This window comes from Rhagoletis pomonella, unplaced genomic scaffold (genome assembly GCF_013731165.1).
Source record: "Rhagoletis pomonella isolate Grant_MI unplaced genomic scaffold, Rhpom_1.0 Rhpom_scaffold_00002, whole genome shotgun sequence".
Lineage (NCBI taxonomy): Eukaryota > Metazoa > Arthropoda > Insecta > Diptera > Tephritidae > Rhagoletis > Rhagoletis pomonella.
In genome coordinates, this window is record NW_023458556.1 from 92,068,093 (window position 1) to 92,087,582 (window position 19,490).

Here is a 19,490-nt window from a genome sequence, read left to right on the forward strand (position 1 = left end):
GCAGCCGTGGACGCTAATAATTTGTGTGAGGTATTAGTCTACCTCGCCGTGCTTACTATTTAACCATATTTCAAGTTTTGGAATAAGCCGATGGGCCCAGCTTCCATTTAAGGCATCATCCCACCTTTCTTGCCACTGGACCATACCTCTTTGTCTTGCTGAGCTCTTGTAATCCACGTACTCAGTGTTTTGGTGACCTAGTTTTGCCTTATGAAGCTCGTATTGCTCTTGTGCCGCGATGTCAAGGGGGAATAGCCCTGCTATAACATATCCTTATTTAAATGCGTGGAACAATGTCTTGGATCCATAGAGTATTATTATTTCTGTCACTACGCTGTCTACATTGTTGTCGTGGTCCACTAGTATTGCCCATAATTCTAGATGACGCTATGGTCGCCACTGGGACTTTGTTGTTGGCATACTCCAGGTGGTCCTAAAAGTTTAGTCGATGGTCGAGTAAGACGGCAAGGAATTTGACATACGGCTCTGATTCGATCAACTTCTCCACCCTCTTGCGACTACTAATTAGGACCGCCTCTGTTTTGTGGAGAGCTAAGGTGAGAGACTTTGTCCTTAGCCATTTCTCTACCATAGATAGTGCGGCCTCTGCAATGTGCCGGATATCGCTAACCGTTTTTGCTACCACCACAAGCGATATGTCATCAGCAGATCGAGTGATGGTTACACCGGCGCCCTGCAGTATCCCCACAATGTAAATTTTTCGTAGAAGTGGTTTTTTCACTAAATTTTTTATTAAAAACGGCATCAAGCTCAATAAAATTGTTGAATATAATTGTTATAAGGCCATAAATAACAAAAATAAATAACTTATGGACGAGCACACCTAAGAAGTTAAACATTCTAAAAATAAAATTATTAGCAAAGCAACATACAACATAATCAAGTTTAAATAGCACTAGAATAGAATAGAACAAGTAAGAGCAGCGCTGTCTTCGGCTATGCCGAAGGCTTCATACCTTTCATGAACATCTGCAAATTTTACTTTGACAGATTACTGCTTTTGAATACATCTGCATACATCGATAGAGGAGTTACATACTTATATAAAAAATCGCATCTAAACAATCAGAGGTATGGAAGATATACTTTATATGACACCAATCTAAGTGATTTTCACCGCTATGTGATCGGTATGTAAACCGGTAACACAATTTATTGGGTTTAGTTTCGTACATAAAGGAGATATATGGTAAAAACTGGTATCTGAACAATCAGTGCTATAGGAGATAAAGCTTATACAGCATAGATTTTGACGATTTTCTCAGTAGACTTTGTATTATTATTTATAAAATATCTTACGAAATTTATCGGTTTTAGCTTTTCAAATAAAGAAGTTTTACAGTAAAATCCCATATCTGAACAATCAGATGTATGGAAGATATATGTTGTAGTCATCCGATCCTTGTTATTTCCGCTGTAAGTATTCTGTTAATAATGAGTGAAAATGGTGCGAAATTTCATGTTCCTAGCTGCATAAATGGAGGAGTTATGATAAAAGACCTCATATCTGAACAATCAGTTGTATGGGGGCTGCAGGTTATAGTGACCCGATCTTTATTATTTTCGAAGTAAGTCTTCTGTTGATAATGAGTGAAAACAGCGCGAAATTTCATGGTCCTAGCTACATAAATGGATGAATTATAACGAAAAATCTCATATCTGAACAATCAGTTGTATGGGAGCTATAGGTTATAGTTACCCGATCTTTTTAATTTTCACTGTAAGTTTTCTGTAGATAATTATTGAAAACAGTGCGGAATTTCATGTTCCTAGCTATATAAATGGAGGAGTTATAACGCAAAATTTTATATCTGAACAATCCGTTGTATGGGAGCTATAGGTTATAGTGACCCGATCTTTGTAATTTTCACTATAAGTATTCTGTTGATAATGGGTGCAAGTATTGCAAAATTTCATGTTCGTAGCTGCATAAATGGAGAAGTTATAATGAAAAATCTCATATCTGAACAATCAGTTGTATGGGAGCTATATGTTATAGTGGTCCGATTCTTCCGGTTCCGACAAATGATTAATACATTATAAAAATACACCCACCTACCAAATTTCATCCGGATATCTCGAAAACTGAGAGACTAGATTGCATACAAACAGACAGACAGACGGACAGACGGACAGACGGACAGACGGACAGACGGACAGACGGACAGACGGACATGGCTAAATCAACTCAGCTCGACGTTCTGATCATATAAGTATACATTTTCATGGGTCTATCTCTTTTTGTTCTGGTACTTACAAACATCGGACCAAAGTTATAATACCATTTCATGCTCATGAAAGGTATAAAAAGTGAAAAAGCAACAACAGTTTACATGGCGAGCTTAGCTCAGTGGGTAGGCTGCTGGCTATGGCGGCTGGGGTCGTTGGATCGAATCCCAGTTGAAGAAGTCTGATGAGGAGATGTGTGTGTGTGTAAAATTTTCATCAAAAACGGCATTAAGCTCAATAAAATGGTTGAATATAATTGTTATAAGGCTATAAATAACAAAAATAAATAACTTTTTTTTTACATATAAAGTCAAAAGAAATTAAAGACAAAACAGAAATTCATGAACTTGTGTTGGTTAGGGAATTTTTTGGAAACTTTAGCCACTTGTATTATAAGTTGCGGAAGACGGACAGTCATTTTTCGAATTTACCGGATTACGTTTGATTATATTTTGTCAAAAATGAATCCGTTTCTGGAAAAACGAGTTTTTCACAATTGTAAACAATTAAGTAAAATGTAAAAAACTCATCACAGCAAGCGATTCCTCTTTGAAAACTGTACCGCACAGTTTCTAGCTGACCGCTTGCGCAATGTCTTCATATTCGTCTTCGTCTTCGCTTGCACTGTGATCACTTTCATATGTTTACTACTGCACTGTTTTTCCTCTTCAGCTTCGGCTTCGTCTTTATCTCCATCTTCGGCTTCGCTTCCACTCTGTCTGCAACCTTAGTCTTGAATGCTTCTCTATATTGTCAAAAGCTGTCTGACCCTCGTGCACCCTGGCACGCTCGTCTTGCGCGGTTGCATTCTATCCGTATCGCTGCTGTGTTGTTGTTCCACCAGTATACAGGAATGCGTTTATTTTTACAGCTACGTCCCAGCATTGCAGCATTGCACGCAGCCGTTATCGCGCATAAGGTTTAACAGCTGCAATTTCTTAGGAACCTGTAGCATCGGAACCGGTGAATATCTCCTCAAACAGCTTCTCACCGAGGCTCTCGATTTTCCAGCCAGTTCCAGTTGGATTTAGGTCGCTTATCTTGCAGTTGTCCTATATTAAGAATAATAGCGCTATGGCCACTGTGAGTATAGCACTCACTGATGTGCCAGCTGGTGAATGCAAGATTGATTACTGATCCTGCTCCGTTCTTGCTAAATGTAGGTTCGCTACCTGAATTTAGGAGAATAACCTTCAGCGACGCTAATGCATCCAACAGGGCTTTGCCTTTTGGGTTGGTCTTTTTGCTGCCCCACTCGATAACCCATGCATTGCAATCGCCTGCAATTAGCACCGCTCTCCTTTCATTAGCGTCGTCTACCAACGCGTCTATAATTTGATTGAAGGTATCAAGGTCCAAGCTTGGCGGAATGTAGCAGCTAGATGCTTACAGGTGGGTTATTTTAGCACTCCATATACCACACTTGCCCGTTCTATTGCTAGCACAGCACACGTCGTCCTTGTTTTTGTACTGCTCACTTAAGATGGCAACATCCACGGCAAGTTCATACACCGTTTGATTGAGCAGGTCTTGCACTGCTTGGAAGTGGTTTAAATTTAGTTGGAGGCACTTCATTTTGAATTTCGTTTAGCAGCACCAAGTTTTGCTTTCTCTTCCTGGAACGCCGCACATATTCGGTCGCATGGTTGGTGTTTTTCTGACCCCTCTTAGTGCACAACACACATGACGGCTCCTTTGTGCAGGACTTAGCCTTATGGTATTTGCTACCGCACTTGAAGCATAGGGCCGATCGGTCGTCCTGGCTTTGACATTTCTTCACCAAATGACCAAAGTCGTGGCATTTGTAGCACCTTCTTACAGAGTCTTTAGCTCTTATGCGGCAGCCAATTCGTATATTCGCCCTTTCCAGAAGCTTGCGGGCCATCGCGTTCGGCAGGCTAATTGTGCACGTTTGTTTGCCGCCATATGCCGTACGCATTGAGCGTATCACTGAGAGTTCAATGTGCGAGCCGTCCATATTTTCATCATTTGCCGATTTCTTATGTTCTTAACACTTTCGCTGAGTTCCTTCAGCTGCGATTGCGACTTTATCATTTTCAAGATATCAGCATAAGAACAATCACCGTTTTTTTATGAAAATTAATGCATCGGGCTTTGAAGCAAGCTTGTTTCTTGTTGGCTTGTTTCTTATCTTACGTAGGAAGCTTTTTTTGCGTTTTGGAATGCACGCTGTCGAATTTGCTTTTCGTGTCACCCGAAATTGGCTTGCGTGCGTCTGCATTTGATTTCGTTGAGCGAAGCGTTAAATCAAAATATCACGCAGAACAGTAATTGGTAATTGACTTAGCTTCATACGTACGCCGTTCAATTTCAGTTGGTCCCATACAAGTGGTATATGCATGAGAAATTTTTGACAGTAAATTGGCGGCGTGCGTGAATATTAGGTGTAGTTGTACGCTTTCATTACACTGCTGAGCGCCTGGTGGTAACGACTCACCTCAGAATCTGTTGCGGTGGTTTTCTTGAAATGCTGAGTTGTGATCAAGAGTGCAACTCGCTGGTAGATGTGATGACCAGCGTTGCCGTGAGCTTAAAAAAAAGTATCAGTTGCCAAGCAGAAAAAGTATTAAAAAGTATCAAAAGCAAACACAACTGTTTTCTTTTAACATTTATTTGAAAAACAAGTAATAAATAAAATTTAATGAAATCATTGCGCAACCCGCGACTAATAAAAGTCCATATTGTGGAAATTACTACACAATAAAATTGCGCAAACTAGAGCTGCAAAACTATTGATGGTTGAATCATTCGATATTTTCGATAGTTTTGGTCCACACCATTCGATAGTATCGATACTATCGGTGAGAGGTCTTAATTTTAAGAGAAAAAATATAAGATCCTTACTGCAGCTTTAATTACATTGAATATGGTTATATATATATATGGTTATATTAGCAGAGAAAACTTGAATGCTAGTTTCAAACACCATTTTAGTGTGCTGTATTATAAATAACAAAATAAGTTACTTTAAACAACAAAAATCAATACAGTTCAATTCATCTAATTTCAATAGAAAGTCAGATGTATGAGATCAAGGCCTTCATTTGTCAGTCAAACAGGTAAAAACGCATAATACGACAAAAAGATAAATGGGGACAGGACATATCACCAAGTTTTGGCTAATAATGTTTTGTTAATTCAACCTTTATCATTTTTTATGAAAGCATAGTCCAAATTTCAAACATCTTACAAAAAAAAATTATATAGGGTAAAAAACTAAAACCTCCCTATTATAATTGCCATTCGTACTGTCATCAGGCATGTAACTTGAGAATAGAAATCGCTGCATCTTTTAGGCGCATCAATATTACATAGTTACATCCCGAGCTAATAAAATGAAGGTAATTAAGAAAATTCGGCCAAGTTTCATCAAGTTTTGAGTTTCTTATTTAGATCATCGTTGATTTTTGGTAATTTTTTTGTTGAGGGTGTTTCTCATTTTCTAAATATAAAACAATTGTCGAACATACTTTGTATATATACGAACATACAAATATTTCCGATAGTATCGCGATAGTGACCACCATTCATCGATAGTGGTGACAAATTGAAACTATCGATAGTTTTGCAGCCCTAGCGCAAACCTTATTTTGGAGAAACGTTACTGAAGTAAATATGTGCACGGAATATAAATGTGCGTTCTATATTTTGATAGCTTCAGATTTAAAACGCAAAAAAAATATGGAAAAAAATTTAATTTTTTCTACGCTCATCAATATTTTACATCATGACACCAAAATGAAAACTAGACTAAAAATTTCGCAGTTGTCGCCATATGCAACACAAATTGTTTTACAATAACACAAGCATGAGCAAAATATCAATATGATTTTGATTTTAGCGCAATAACTGCAATGTAGTACAAAAAACCCCATACACCACACAAACGACCGACGCAAGCCCGATATTGCGCAATGTTTAGGGGCCCTATAACAGCGGCGTGTGCAAAGAAATTCCGGGTTATATTTCCCTTGTAAGAGTTACCAAATTAAACTTATATATATCTACATATAAAATTTTAACACCCAAATTCATAAAAAATAAATAATTTGTATGAAAATGTCACTTTATAAAGCTCTTTAAACCTATTATATTTTTTATGAATAAGGCCATAAGACTCTAAGGGCCGTTTGCACCATGTCTAGTAAACGCTAACAGGTACATCCTTCAGTTAAGCACATCAACTGCTTTATCAATCACATGTTATATGATAGGTGTCGATAACGTCGATAAAGATGTTTAACTGGGAGTTAGAATTAACTAGACATGGTGCAAACGGCCCTAAATAACAAAAAAAATATTTATTGCCTTTAAACTAAAGGGTGAACACACCAAAACTGCGACACTTAGAAATTACTACCAGAAACAAACTAGAAGGCTTTGAAATTATTATTTTTTTTTATTATACAACTTGGAAGTTTAGATGTTATTAAAATGTTAAAATATTAGTTATTATTTGCTCCATATGCAAGTGATCGGTATTTTCATCGCACACGCGCCATCATGTTCTGCACGACTGCATCATCGACTTCACGCGATGCGCACAACTGCATTGTTTTGCACTCTTCAATATTTTTCACTGTTTCACATGTTTTCTTCAAGATTCCTTTGACAATTGACCAGTATTCCCCAATAGGACGTGACTCTGGGCTATTAGGTGGATTGAAGTCGTGAGGTACAAAATTGATGTTATTTGCATTATACCACGGCAATGTGTCCTTGGCATAGTGGCAGGTTGCCATGTCCGCCTAGAACAGTGGCCTACTCCTTATCTGTTGATAAATGACAGAAGACACCTTTTGAGGCACTCATCCCGATAAACTCGATCATTCATTGTCTCGGATAGGAAAAAAGAGCTGCTCTTACGGCCACAGGAACAAATAGCTTGCCAAACCATGTGTTTTTTTTTTGGAAATTTGGACTTCATTTTCAGCTTACAACTTTCAGGGGCATCTTGACGACTTGCACCAGTATAAAAATCTTGACCTGCAATATATTTTGTATTTTTATGGCAGTAGGTTTCGTAGTCCATAACAATGCAGTTGTATTTTTTAATTTAGAATTTATACAACTTCCGAATGCGCTATTTCGCTGTAACATTCTACTTTGCGCCTCGGTCTGGCGCTGTTTGAGCTGTAGAACATCTCAATGAAGCTTTCCGCTTTACCTTTTGTACGAAAAACTGCGATCTCCGTGCGGATTTTGCAACATAACGCGACAAAATCTTCGGATCTCGCGAAAACGCACTGAGGACCTTCCGAGCACTGTTTTTATCACTTTGACCATGCTAACCCCCGCTCCCTGGTTTTCTCGTGACTGCCAGGCCTTATTTGTACCGATTAAAATCCTGCAAACTGTCGAATAGTGCAATCTTTATTTTTTTTTAGCAATTTTACGTGTACTTAAGGCCGGATCATTTATAAACTCGTGCAAAATGGTTTGTCTCGTTTCTAACTCGGTTGCCATTTTTAACTCAACTAGGAATCACATTCAAATGAAATTTCTTCTACGTCCAACTAAGGTCATGGTCAACTTATGGTATTTGAATTTCAAAATATTGAATTCGTTTTGGGTAAGTTATAAGCTTCCCAAAGTGTCGCAGTTTTGGTGTGTTCACCAGTTCAAAAGTATCAAAATGGGGCATTTGTGAACAAAAAAGTATCAATTTTAAAATTTTAAAAAAAGTATCAAAAATTATACAATTGTATTAAAACGGCAACGCTGGTGATGACAGATGACTTGCCTCTCCCTCTGCCTATCTTTCCGTCATTTTAATCACAGTCTCCTTTTGCGTCACGTCTTCACTTCACTCACTTATTGGGAGGAGTGTACACTCTTACTTTTATGCGGCTTTTTTATGCGGATTTGAATTTATGTGGTTTTTCAAACCATTATTTCGCAGTAGCGATTTTGCTTTTTTGAGAGTTTTTATTACTTTTTTTCAGTGTGTAATAACAACGCTTCTGACAAATAATTTGTCTTTGTACTCTTACATAATTTATGTATTTATTGTGGTATTTTTACATTTTTTTTTTTTGGTTAAAATACAGATAAAATTTTATTTATTTCATTAATGTTCAGTTTTACATGGAATTAGTTTTGAAGTGAAGAAATAAATAGTTTTTTTTTGCTTAATAATGCCTAATTTTATGCGGTTTTTTATAATTTTTACAGGGAGTATCTAAATTTATGCGGTTTTTCAAAATGCTGGAATGCATACCCTGTTTTTGTATGAAAGTAAAGAACTTTTTTATGCGGATATCTGAAAAACGCATGTAGCGCATAAAAAGAGACCTAGTGTATATATATATTTGTCAGGTCTTTTAGATTAGGGAAAACATGCTTCATCGTATTTTTATTTTATTTTTTTTTATTGGAAGAGACTTATGTAATTACACACAAATTTTAATATGGTGTTTTTTCTCCAATTCGTTTGTAGAATCTCCCGCTGATTCCAAAAATCTAGGTTAATTTTGTATTCTATGGATACGTTTTCGAGATATTTTCAATCTACCGTTATTCAGCTTAAAACAAAAGGCGCTCCACTTAGTCACTTATGTCTCATGAACTAATTTAACAACCTGAAAATGGAATACCTCAAATAAAAGCCAATAAAATTTTTCACAAACCGTCTATACGTCACTTACCGATAGGACTCATAGTTTCTGACAAATTAATTAATCATTCCAGTTTTTTTATGAAAAAATAAAAAAATCAAATTATAACAGAAGAAAAATTAAAAAACTAACCGGTTCTGTCTCAAATTTTTGTAGTTGTTTTAATGCCTGTTCTGATACAAACAAATAAAGTTACTAATGAAGCTAATAGATAGATAAATGAAGATGTAATGAGTGGTCAAATGAAAATGCGCAAAGATTTTTAGTATGAGAAATGAGCAGGAAAGAATGTTGCTCATACGCGATGTACACCTAAGAGCACGCTTTTAAGGTCATACTTCATAAAAAAAATCTTTGCGAATTTTCATTTGACCACTCATTTGTAATGGCATCGCTAACAATACGGCAGCACTATTCAGAGTCGTCGTAATGTTGGTAGCCCTGTTGGAACATACGTTCCACAGGTATATAAAACGAGTGAAAAAGCTAATGTTAAACCTTTGGGTAGGCCCAAATTTTCGAGTAAAGCAAATAAAATAAAGAATTTAACATTGATTTAATCCCCATAAAACGATAAGTCTTTTTCTATAAAAACACAAGTAGTTGAGCGCGAGTGAATTGGGCAGTAATTTGCACAGAATAACATTTCTGTAGTCGCAACGATTGCAACAGCAAAAGGAAGCACCTTGCAGTAACCCCAAAGGGATTTGTTAATCTGCCACGAGGCCATAACTACGGGCGCCTGCAAGCAAGGAGCGGAGTTTAATTGAAGAAGTTGTCTCAAGGAGGATTTGTGTAAGCGTGTGCTATTCTTTTTGGTAACCGCGTGTGAACTATTGTCAATGAGCGGGCTGAGGTCCCAACATGGTGACCGTGACAGTGAGCGTGACCATGAGGAAACAACTTTTCTGATACCCTGGACGGCTGGCTTGTCCAATAAATGTCTGGTGCGGCACATTGTTGAGGTGGGTGAGCTAAGCTATACTGCGGTGGGCAATAACGGGGAGCAGTACAGCGTCACACGCATAAAAACCCGCGCTGCATTATCGTCCCGTGCATTTTTTCACATAACGGGAAGCCCTGCCACCACCAACGACAGCAGTACTTCATAAGCCGCATAACGCCATTTAAAACGGCACGGTGTCCGTTCTCTAAATGTACTGGATACGCGAAGTACTGATGCCACCAACAACAACAGCAGAACAAGCAAATGTATATTTGCATATCGGCAACAAACGCCATTTAATGAGCGGTAAAAGCACCGTTATACATACATACATATGCGAACGTAACAGCTAACAAAAACCACGCCACCAAAGTATAGTCGTGCAATATCAACGACCGCACAGATCAATTTGATATGGCGAATGCACAACAACAAGACACCAGAACTCTTGCAAAGTAGCAGAACAACAACAAAGTATTTTAGCATACATATACGTTTTGAAAGCAGCAGCAAGCATTTTTTAAGGTGATGAATGCGACGGCAGCGAGGGATCATAGCAGCGGGTGGTTCGTTTAGATTTCAAATTTTACAGATGTATGTACTCATGTATATTTTTCATACAACTTTTTGTAATAGCTACCATTTTATTGCGACTGTGGCACATTATACCGACACACACTTGTGGAAAATTTCGATTTCCTTTATCTACATTTTTCATTATTCAACCAATTTTTCCAACACAATTTTCATTATTTAAATAGCTTTAACTGATTTGAGGTATTCAACCCATTTTTTCAACATCATTTTCATTATTTAGCTTTAAGTGATTTGAGGAATTAAACCCATTTTTCAAACTCATTTTCATTATCTAACTTGTAAGTGATTCAAGGGATTAAACAATTTTTCAAATTCATTCTCATTATTTAAATTTAAGTGATTTAAAGGATTAAACCTATAGTTCAATATCATTTTCATTATTTAACTTTAAGTGATTCAAGGGATTAAACCCATTTTTCAAATCAATTTTTATTATTTAGCTGTAAGAGACGTGAGGGATTCGCAACCTTTTTAAAATTCATTTTCGTTATCCAATAATTTTAATAAATATTTCAAGATGTGATTGATCCTTCTCTTTTTATACATATTGATAATGCAAACTTGAATTAAATGAGGTGATATACCCAAAGGCAATTTTTTCTTGGTTCTAGCACTTTCAAATATATCTTGCTTCATACATACCTACTCAAGTAGCACAAAAGTCAAAAATGCACCAAAATATTTTGTGTATTTTTTGCATCGGCGTGATATACATTTTCAATATAAAAAATATGCCATTTTTAGGCGCAGTTTTTGAACAGTTTATTTCGATTCAGTGTACAGGTTATACCGCTTTTTCATGTATTATTTACACCTACCGTAATTTTTTTTTCGGTATATATATTATGCCAGTGGTATACAAGTTTTCTTGTTTCTAGAACATAAAATAAACTCCGTTGGTGTAAAATACGTACTCATAATTGGCTCAAATCATACACCATAATGGTAAATCATTTACATCATATTCTAGCATAAATATATTCCCATGAGTGTGAAGAGTACGAAATGATTCGAGGAATAAAATTTACTAATAATCAAATTTAAAATTAACTCAGACATAAAATTTACACCGAAGCTCTTTTTTAATCTGCACAACTTAGAATTATTTTTATAAATCTCAGTATTCATAATATGCAGACATGAAAATCGCGAATATATATGAATGTGAGTTCCTAATTTAAAAACGAGGTACATTCTGTCGAGTGAATTTCGGTCCTACCCCCTCTAAAAATCGAGCGCCTCAAAATTTATGAGGATTTGAAGATTTTAAATAAATCTGGAAAAAGTTATATTTTGAAAGTAGTGATTTTTTGGCCATTTTAAATTTTCTAAGAGATGCGCTGTTTAAAACAGGGTCGAAAATATCCATAAAGTGGCATAGTTGAGCCAATGTACATAATGAAATTGTTAATTACCTAAATAGTAGTCATACAGCTTTAATATGGCGACCAGCCGAGTTTCAGGATTAGGCTAAGTTTACAACATAGCGTATTAGCGTAACGAGAATACATAAAAATCGCTACTAGCCATCATTAACACAGTCGTTCGTGTTTATCGCTCCGAAAGCAAATGAAAAATATGCCTTTTGTAAAGTGAATAGCTTTTCTCATATTTAAAGCCATACATACATATATGTACATGTGTACATAATAAATCAAAACAGCTCTTCTACTGCTATTACATACAATACAATATGCTTAGGTTTCAGCATGAATTGTCAAAAGGTTATAGAAACAAATAAAAAGTCTCCCTAGTTATAATAGGGCAGTTCACGATGAATAGCATTTGCCAACTTTACACTTAAAACCGTGAACTTCCCTATTATAAATAGGTTTGTTCCATACGCTTTCCGGGCTGTTTCGGTAATTAGAGCGTAAAATTGAGTTACTCTCTCACAAGTGTCAAAAATGTGTCAACCCGTGCCAAAAGTGCCCAGAGCGGTAGGAACGCAAAAAACCACTTTTCGTGCCCGGAATCAAGAAATCAGTTGTAAACAATGATTTTATGTTTATTTATCTTATATATGTAGCTAATAAAATTAGCAAATACCTACATTTCTGAACCTTTTGTGCTATTTTCCATTTCTGTATTTTACAAAATTTGCTATCGGATGTAAACAACCAACAGCTGTTATTTGAAATGACTTCTTGCACATTTCTGCCAAGAAAGAAAGTCCGGGCTGTTTCGGGCACGAAGAAGAAGACATTTACGATCCAAAAGTGGAAGGTATGCGCTCTCTATTACCCATTTTTCTAGCGTGAGGAAAGCTTTCTGGACAGTTTGGGCACCCGCGGGTAGCCGCGGGCCCGTGTGGAAAAAACCTAATATTTAATCGTGTATAATTTTGCTACACTTTAAACACTTTCTGCTTTTTAATCGATAGCGATTATGCTGGCGAAGGAGTCACTATATTGGCTACGCCTTCCATACAAAATAAGCCAATAGCTTAAATTTCTCGTCAAATAATACACGCCTAATTTTGATCGAGCGATATCCATCGCATCGCGTAACGCCATTACTCTAGGTTGTAAACATAGCCTTACCTTCAAAATACTTTGAAAATATGGTCGTCGTCGAAAACTTACACTGATTCTTGAGTTAGGTACAAAATATTTACCAAGCCAAAAGAACGGTATATTTATTTTGCCTTAGACTTAGAAATATTCACAATGTACACCATTCAATTTGAGAATTTGGTATAAAAAATGTACCTTGTCAATTAAAAAAGACGAACAATGCACAGTTGGGAAATACAGTATTTTGAAAAATAATAGGGACACGAAATTTTGACAAGCTTTGCTCTTGTTCTTTCGTTTACTTAATGTTTGTTGTTTTTTATAAAAATACAGCTCATTATCTAGCAAAAATCTTTTTTCAACAAGATTTTACAAAAACAAGTAACTAAGAAAGGCGTTGATTTTTGATATTTTTTGCTGACCGTGTAGCGGTTTTCTTCCATATAAAAATAGATTGTGTTTATTCGTTATATGGAAGTAAATCCGACATAAAAGTTCTAAAAAAATCAACGTTCATTTTTAGCTACTTGTACATTCGTAATAAAAAGTTTGTCGTTGTTGTAAAATCTTTTTGAATTTTTATAATTTTTCTACAAAGTTTCAAATTCCGACTTATATGGTTTTTGTTAGATAATAAGCTGTATTTTTTGAATAAAAACTATAATAATCATTAATCAAACAAAAACAAAAACTAATCAAAATGTCGTATCCCTATTTTTTTTGTCATGACTATATATACCGAAACATATTTTTCGGCATATTTAATTTTCTGAGAACAATGAAAGAAACGCACACAACTTCATATAAAATAAATAAAAAACTGATTTGTTGAATTAAAGAAAATTTATTCAGATTTATTATTTAAATATTTGCGTTCAATGGCATGCTAGTTGTAACTTGTGTCTCGATCTCTTCTGCATTTTGATCTTCCATATTCTGCTTTTCTTCTAATTAAGTCTATCTTTTCATCGACATTTTGGTTTACGAAGTCTATAAATAGTACTAAAATGGCACTTAGCAAAGAAAAGCGGTTAGGTTTTCCTGATGCAGCTATTTTCCATGTGCACGTTTTTAAAAGTGAATCAGCAAAGAGCATTGATTTTAATTGTGTTCGTCGCGTGAATTGTTTTTTAGTTTTTTTAACGTGGTCCAGTTTTGATAGAATGTAGTCTGTTGCTTTTTGTACATACTCATTTTGGTTTAATGTTATACCTTCATATTCTTCAGATGCTACCCATTCTTCTGTAGTCGAGTCAGATATTAGGGAACGTTTTTCATGTGGCTTGTTCATGAATTTAGTCACCGACCCTGATTTTACAAGCTCCTGTAGTGCAAATACTTCACTTCCTAGATATTCCACAGAGTTTTTCAATTCTTGGATGGATGCGAGAACGTCGTTATTATGTTTGCAGGTATTATTTTGATTCAGGAAACTTGAAATGCCCACCAAATAGTATTTTAAAACTGCAATAGTTAATATCATGAAGCTAAGACACATTTCGATGTTATGAATAAAACCATTGCTTCAATTATACAATTTTCCAGTACAAATTTGCAGGTTCCAGTACAAATTAGTACTGACTATTTGTTACTATACACAACTTTTTTATGTTTCGTTGACGTTCACGAACGAAAATATGCGGCGTTATGTTGAAAAAATTCTCGCTGTTGTCCGTACTCGTATGTACTATCCCACTAAGTGTATGGGGTGCTTTATTGATGCATATTTCACCATTGGTGTATTAACCATACCAACCAATGTTGCCACTGCAGGTATTTTTACGTTCCAGAAATCCTACCAAATCAGTTTCCAAACAACCAATTTTTGTATCATCATCAACATGATATTTTATTTCGTTTCATATTTGCTTTATGTAAAAATTAAATCTTTGAGGTTAATTCAATTTATATCAATTATCTTATGTCTAAAAAGTAAAAGAAAATGCAATAGATGCATATAACATTTAGTACACATTAGAGCTTTTCAACATCAGCAACTTTTTATAACCGCTAATCGACAATTTTCTTTTTTAATTTTTACAAACGAACACTACGCTACAACAGTACAATGCAATCCTACAAGTAACCAGTTCCGTGTCTGAACTCAGTCAATACAGAAGACCCCTAAACAATTTTGTCTACCGAAGGAAAATAAAACTACCAGTTTGACCAAAATGGTAATGCTGGTGGCAACACTACTTGTGGAATGTTTAATAGCTCATATCAGTGTTGCCAAATATGCGCTTTAACTACCAAAACTGGTAGGTTTTTTCCATTTAGTAGGTTTTTAGGCTATATTGGATTTTGGTAGGTGAATGTCTATACGTAGTTAATTTGTTTTTATTGTACTAGCTGTATTTTGGTTTTTCTAAATGTTGTTGGCATTAAAAATATATTAAACACTTAAATACAATTTTGGTAGGTTTTGGTTGTGTTTGGTAGTAAGTTTTAGTAGGAAACAAAATTTGTCCATGGCAACACTGGCTCATATTCAAACTGGTGGTGTATTAAGTACACACACACTAGCTTTGTTTCTTTACTTTTGTAGCAGATAAGTATCAGGAAGACGAACGGGAAAAATTACAAAATTTAGTGGTTGTTCTCACTTGCCTGGTTATCAGGTTATGTGGTTATAATTTTTATTCTGTTTACAAAAATCAAATAAAAAGAAAATTCCCCCTTTCTCACTCCATAGCACCTGCAGTATAAGTTTGCACCAAAAAAATTGTATACCATTAGAATTAGAAAAAAAAGGGTGAACAACGTCCACTTCTTCGTTTCTTGCTAGCTTAACGGGCCGTATTCTGCACTTATGCCTGAAATTCACGACTATTTTCACTAACATCACACTTTTCCACCGTTTCCAGATTTTCTTTATTAATTATTACAAATCATATTTTCACAATTTAAAGCAATTAAAACACATTTCCTATAGAAAAATGAAGTATTAATATAATTGACTCTTTTGACATTTTCTTTCATCCTTCTCTTCGGCTTTGTTTATTTTTACACGATAAATTTATTCTATTATTCTTTACGGCTAATACCATGTTCAGACCGCCATCAAAAACTTGTTTTCGTTGCTAAGACTGGTTTTCGACCTAAAACCTTGTAAAATCTGTCAAACGAAAACCAGTTTTCACTGAAAACTACTTGAAAACTCACGTTCCACCCATTCCAATCGGTGTCTTCACTTGTTTTTTAGATATATTTATCGAAGTGTAAGTCATATTTGATCATCTCTAATATGCTAGTTGGGATTTATTGCCAATTGGCTGGCCAAATTAAAATATAAATAAACGATAAAGGTTCCTAATAATAAGAAAATGAAAGAAAAATATTTTGGTTTTGTTTTTTCTTAGCGAAACTGTAAACAAAGGATGAAAGAATTGTCAACGAAAACTCTAACAGCCGGTGCGAACAGCTTACAGCACACAATCCCCAAACTCGTTTTCAAAGTATTTTCGTTGCCGGTCCGAACATGGTATAACACTATCTTGTGCAAATTCGCCTTGCTAGTGATAAATATCTTTAAAGAAACAAAGCTCCTGTGTGGTGTATTCAATATTAATTTTTTGGTGAATTCTTTGGACAATTGTCAATTGCCCACAGAAATTATCAGGAATTGCGGAAAGAGGTAATTTTGTAAGGTCGGTGTTATGCAGACAAACTTTTGTTTGCCAAATTAAATGGCGGTTTGCTCGGAGGTGGTTATGTCGAGTTTGGCACAGGGTTGCACGTTCATTATGTTTTTCATGGCTATTGCCAACACGAAATGAGAATTTCAGATGTACATAACGCGCAAAATTTAAAATTTTTGTATATGACAACCCCGAATTTGCTGCAGTTTGACCAAACAAAATTAGTTTGCTGTGAGAGTCGCCAAACTCGCTCTCTCCGAGTTTGCTGCAACAACAATTGCACGCAGTTTGCCAAACAAAATTTCTGCATAACACCGACCTAAACAAACATTCTTATTATATTATCAAGAGATAATTGCTATTTTTTCTTATTTTTCAGATATCCAGCTTATAGGCAGAGTCAGCAGCATACGTGGCGATTTTCGGGAAAAAGTTTTCGTAGCGTTTTTGATGTTTTTTGGTTTTGTTGACATCGTCTTCAACCTCTTCATAGTTATTTTTTAGCGACTTGATGTGCTTTCTGCAGCGATTTAAACTATAAATTTTGATTTATTACGAATATATGATATAAATGAAGTGCTTTGTGATTTGAACAAGTTTGTGCGTTGGTTTGGGTTGCAAATAGGCGTAAATTTGCGTGGAAAGTGGGTGCACTTTTGTGGTCAGAAAAAATCGAACTGTGCTGATGCTACGTGGTTGCAAAACACTTTCATTTTTATTCAGTTTCAGTTATTATATTTGATGATAAATGCCAATATAATCGCACTCAACCTCCACGCATTTTTCGTCTTCGTTGTTTGTTTTCATTCTTAGGTTTTGTACTTAAAATGACGATATGTATACTAAACCCTACCCTGTGTATTTATGTATTTATCATTAAGAATTTTCCATTAAAATAGATACAGTTCAGTGTCTAACAAAATACATATGTATGTATAAAAACGGAGATATTAAAATGAATGTTTTTAACTTAAGTGTTGTCTTTTTTATTTGAATGAAGGAATAAAATGTATACGGGGTTACAAAGTGTGAATTAAAGGAAAGAATACGCCTTTTTTAGCATTAAAAAACTGGTTATTCTGCCTACATTCCGGATCATATGGATGTAAACAAACAAGTTTACATTTTATATCATCTGCGGAATATTCCTTCAGTATCTCCATTTCAATGGCTGCGGAATAAATATTTAAATGGCGAGATGAGAAGGGACTGGTATTAAAATCGGCATATCGCCGAATGCTTCTTCCATGTATCTTTATTGTGGTGCTGTTTGATGTCGCGTATATCATTTCAACGATTTCACTATTTTTGGTCAAAAACCACTTATTCTTTCGGTCATTTGATAGCATGAATTCTGAAAAATCTACTCTGCCATACATTTCAGAGCTTGCGACAATTTGTTTGCTTAAAATGGGGTATACGGCTGATTTTGAAGGCCGGGAATTCAACTTATTCATTTCAATAATACGTTTAGCCACTTGACTCAAAGGTCTGGAACCATTTTTTAAAAGACATTTCAACCAATACAGCGTACTCTCAAATGGATATGCAGAAATATTTCGCAAAGATCCAAATTTCAGAACGTCATCATGAACATGTATTAAATTGTGGACATTGGAGCTGATAGAGTCGTTGCCATACAGAGATATAAATTCTTCCACATATTCATTCATCAAATTCCTAGCGACGTCAAGAACTCCGGGACTTTGTACATATCGTTCGCATGAATATATCGTCGTTGCTAAAACTAAATTCCAAAAGTGTTTATAAAACTCAGTTGGTAAAAAACTTTTCATTATCACTGGGCCAAGGTATAACAAAAATGTTCGATATTCTATTGATTTCCAGAACGACAATGTATCGATGCCAATTTCGAGCTAATATGTTTCTAAAATAAACATACCTAATTCAATTAAGTGCATCGAATCAGCAATAGGGAATTTTTTATCATGTCAATGCCTTCAATTTCCTCCAAAAGGGTGTGATAAAACTGTCGCATTCTTGAATTCCATAGATGATGATCTTCATCAACTTTGTTTATAAAATCTAAATGAGTTCTTCGTCGACAATCTAACCTTGGAAAGCTCATGTGGTTTCCCGATCGATCGAATTCTCCTACAACGTTACATTTTGTACAACTGTTATATGCGGTGTGTGTCTTAACGCCTGTAAAATCCAGAAACAATTAGGTATTATATCATTTATATCATTAACATTGCTATTGCTATGTATCTGCTAACTTGACTGTGGAATGTACGTACACGAATGTATACGCATGCTATGGAGTTCGAGCTTTACTCACATTTAATAAATGCTCGAGCCGGGGTGTCTGCAATATACGCATTAATCTTGATCAATATTTTTGAGCCGTTTGGAAACTCAATTCCATTTAAAATTAGACTATTAATCTCGTCAACATATGATCTTAAAAACTCTTCGCTGGATGGTGGTTTCGAATCGCCGAAATAAATTGCTACAACCATTGGTCTAATTTCATGCATATTGGCTATGTCAATTAAAACTGGCCAAAACTGAAACTTGTTACTTCGGAACAGGGGTAAACCATCAACATTGAAATTGAGAAGAACTTGAATTGTTTGATTTAAGTCACGAAATGCATTTCGCAAGCAGTTTTCAATGCCATAGTACCAGAATGAACCGGATGCCATTGTTTGTATTACCACATTACGCGGTGTATGGAGCAACGTACGCGCATCTTTCGGCAGTTCAGTTTTTCCTTCGCTCCGCAATAAAACAAGTAGCTCAGATACAGCAGAGTGGGCTATTTTGTATTTTATAGCCCAATCAGCCAATTTAGACATGAAGTCAATATGGATGTTCACATATCAATGACGCAGTCTACTGAAGACGGCTCTACTTCCCGATATATATTTTCCACCAC

The 19,490-nt window shown here is 35.5% G+C and overlaps 1 protein-coding gene and 1 long non-coding RNA gene across 2 annotated transcripts; one reads left to right on the top strand and one right to left on the bottom strand.

Moving 5' to 3' along the window:
• The first annotated feature begins 16,519 nt into the window (after window positions 1–16,519).
• On the top strand, window positions 16,520–17,015 carry LOC118734181. The gene is made up of 2 exons (XR_004992350.1): window positions 16,520–16,584; window positions 16,968–17,015. It is a non-coding gene; the product is annotated as an uncharacterized LOC118734181 (long non-coding RNA).
• Window positions 17,016–18,500: 1,485 nt separating this feature from the next.
• Window positions 18,501–19,123, bottom strand: LOC118734180. Its single transcript, XM_036463900.1, has 2 exons — window positions 18,891–19,123; window positions 18,501–18,754 (listed from the first exon to the last, which is right to left on the bottom strand). Exons 1-2 carry the CDS (start codon window positions 19,087–19,089, stop codon window positions 18,501–18,503), a joined length of 453 nt encoding a protein of 150 aa, XP_036319793.1. The 5' UTR covers window positions 19,090–19,123.
• Window positions 19,124–19,490: the final 367 nt, after the last annotated feature.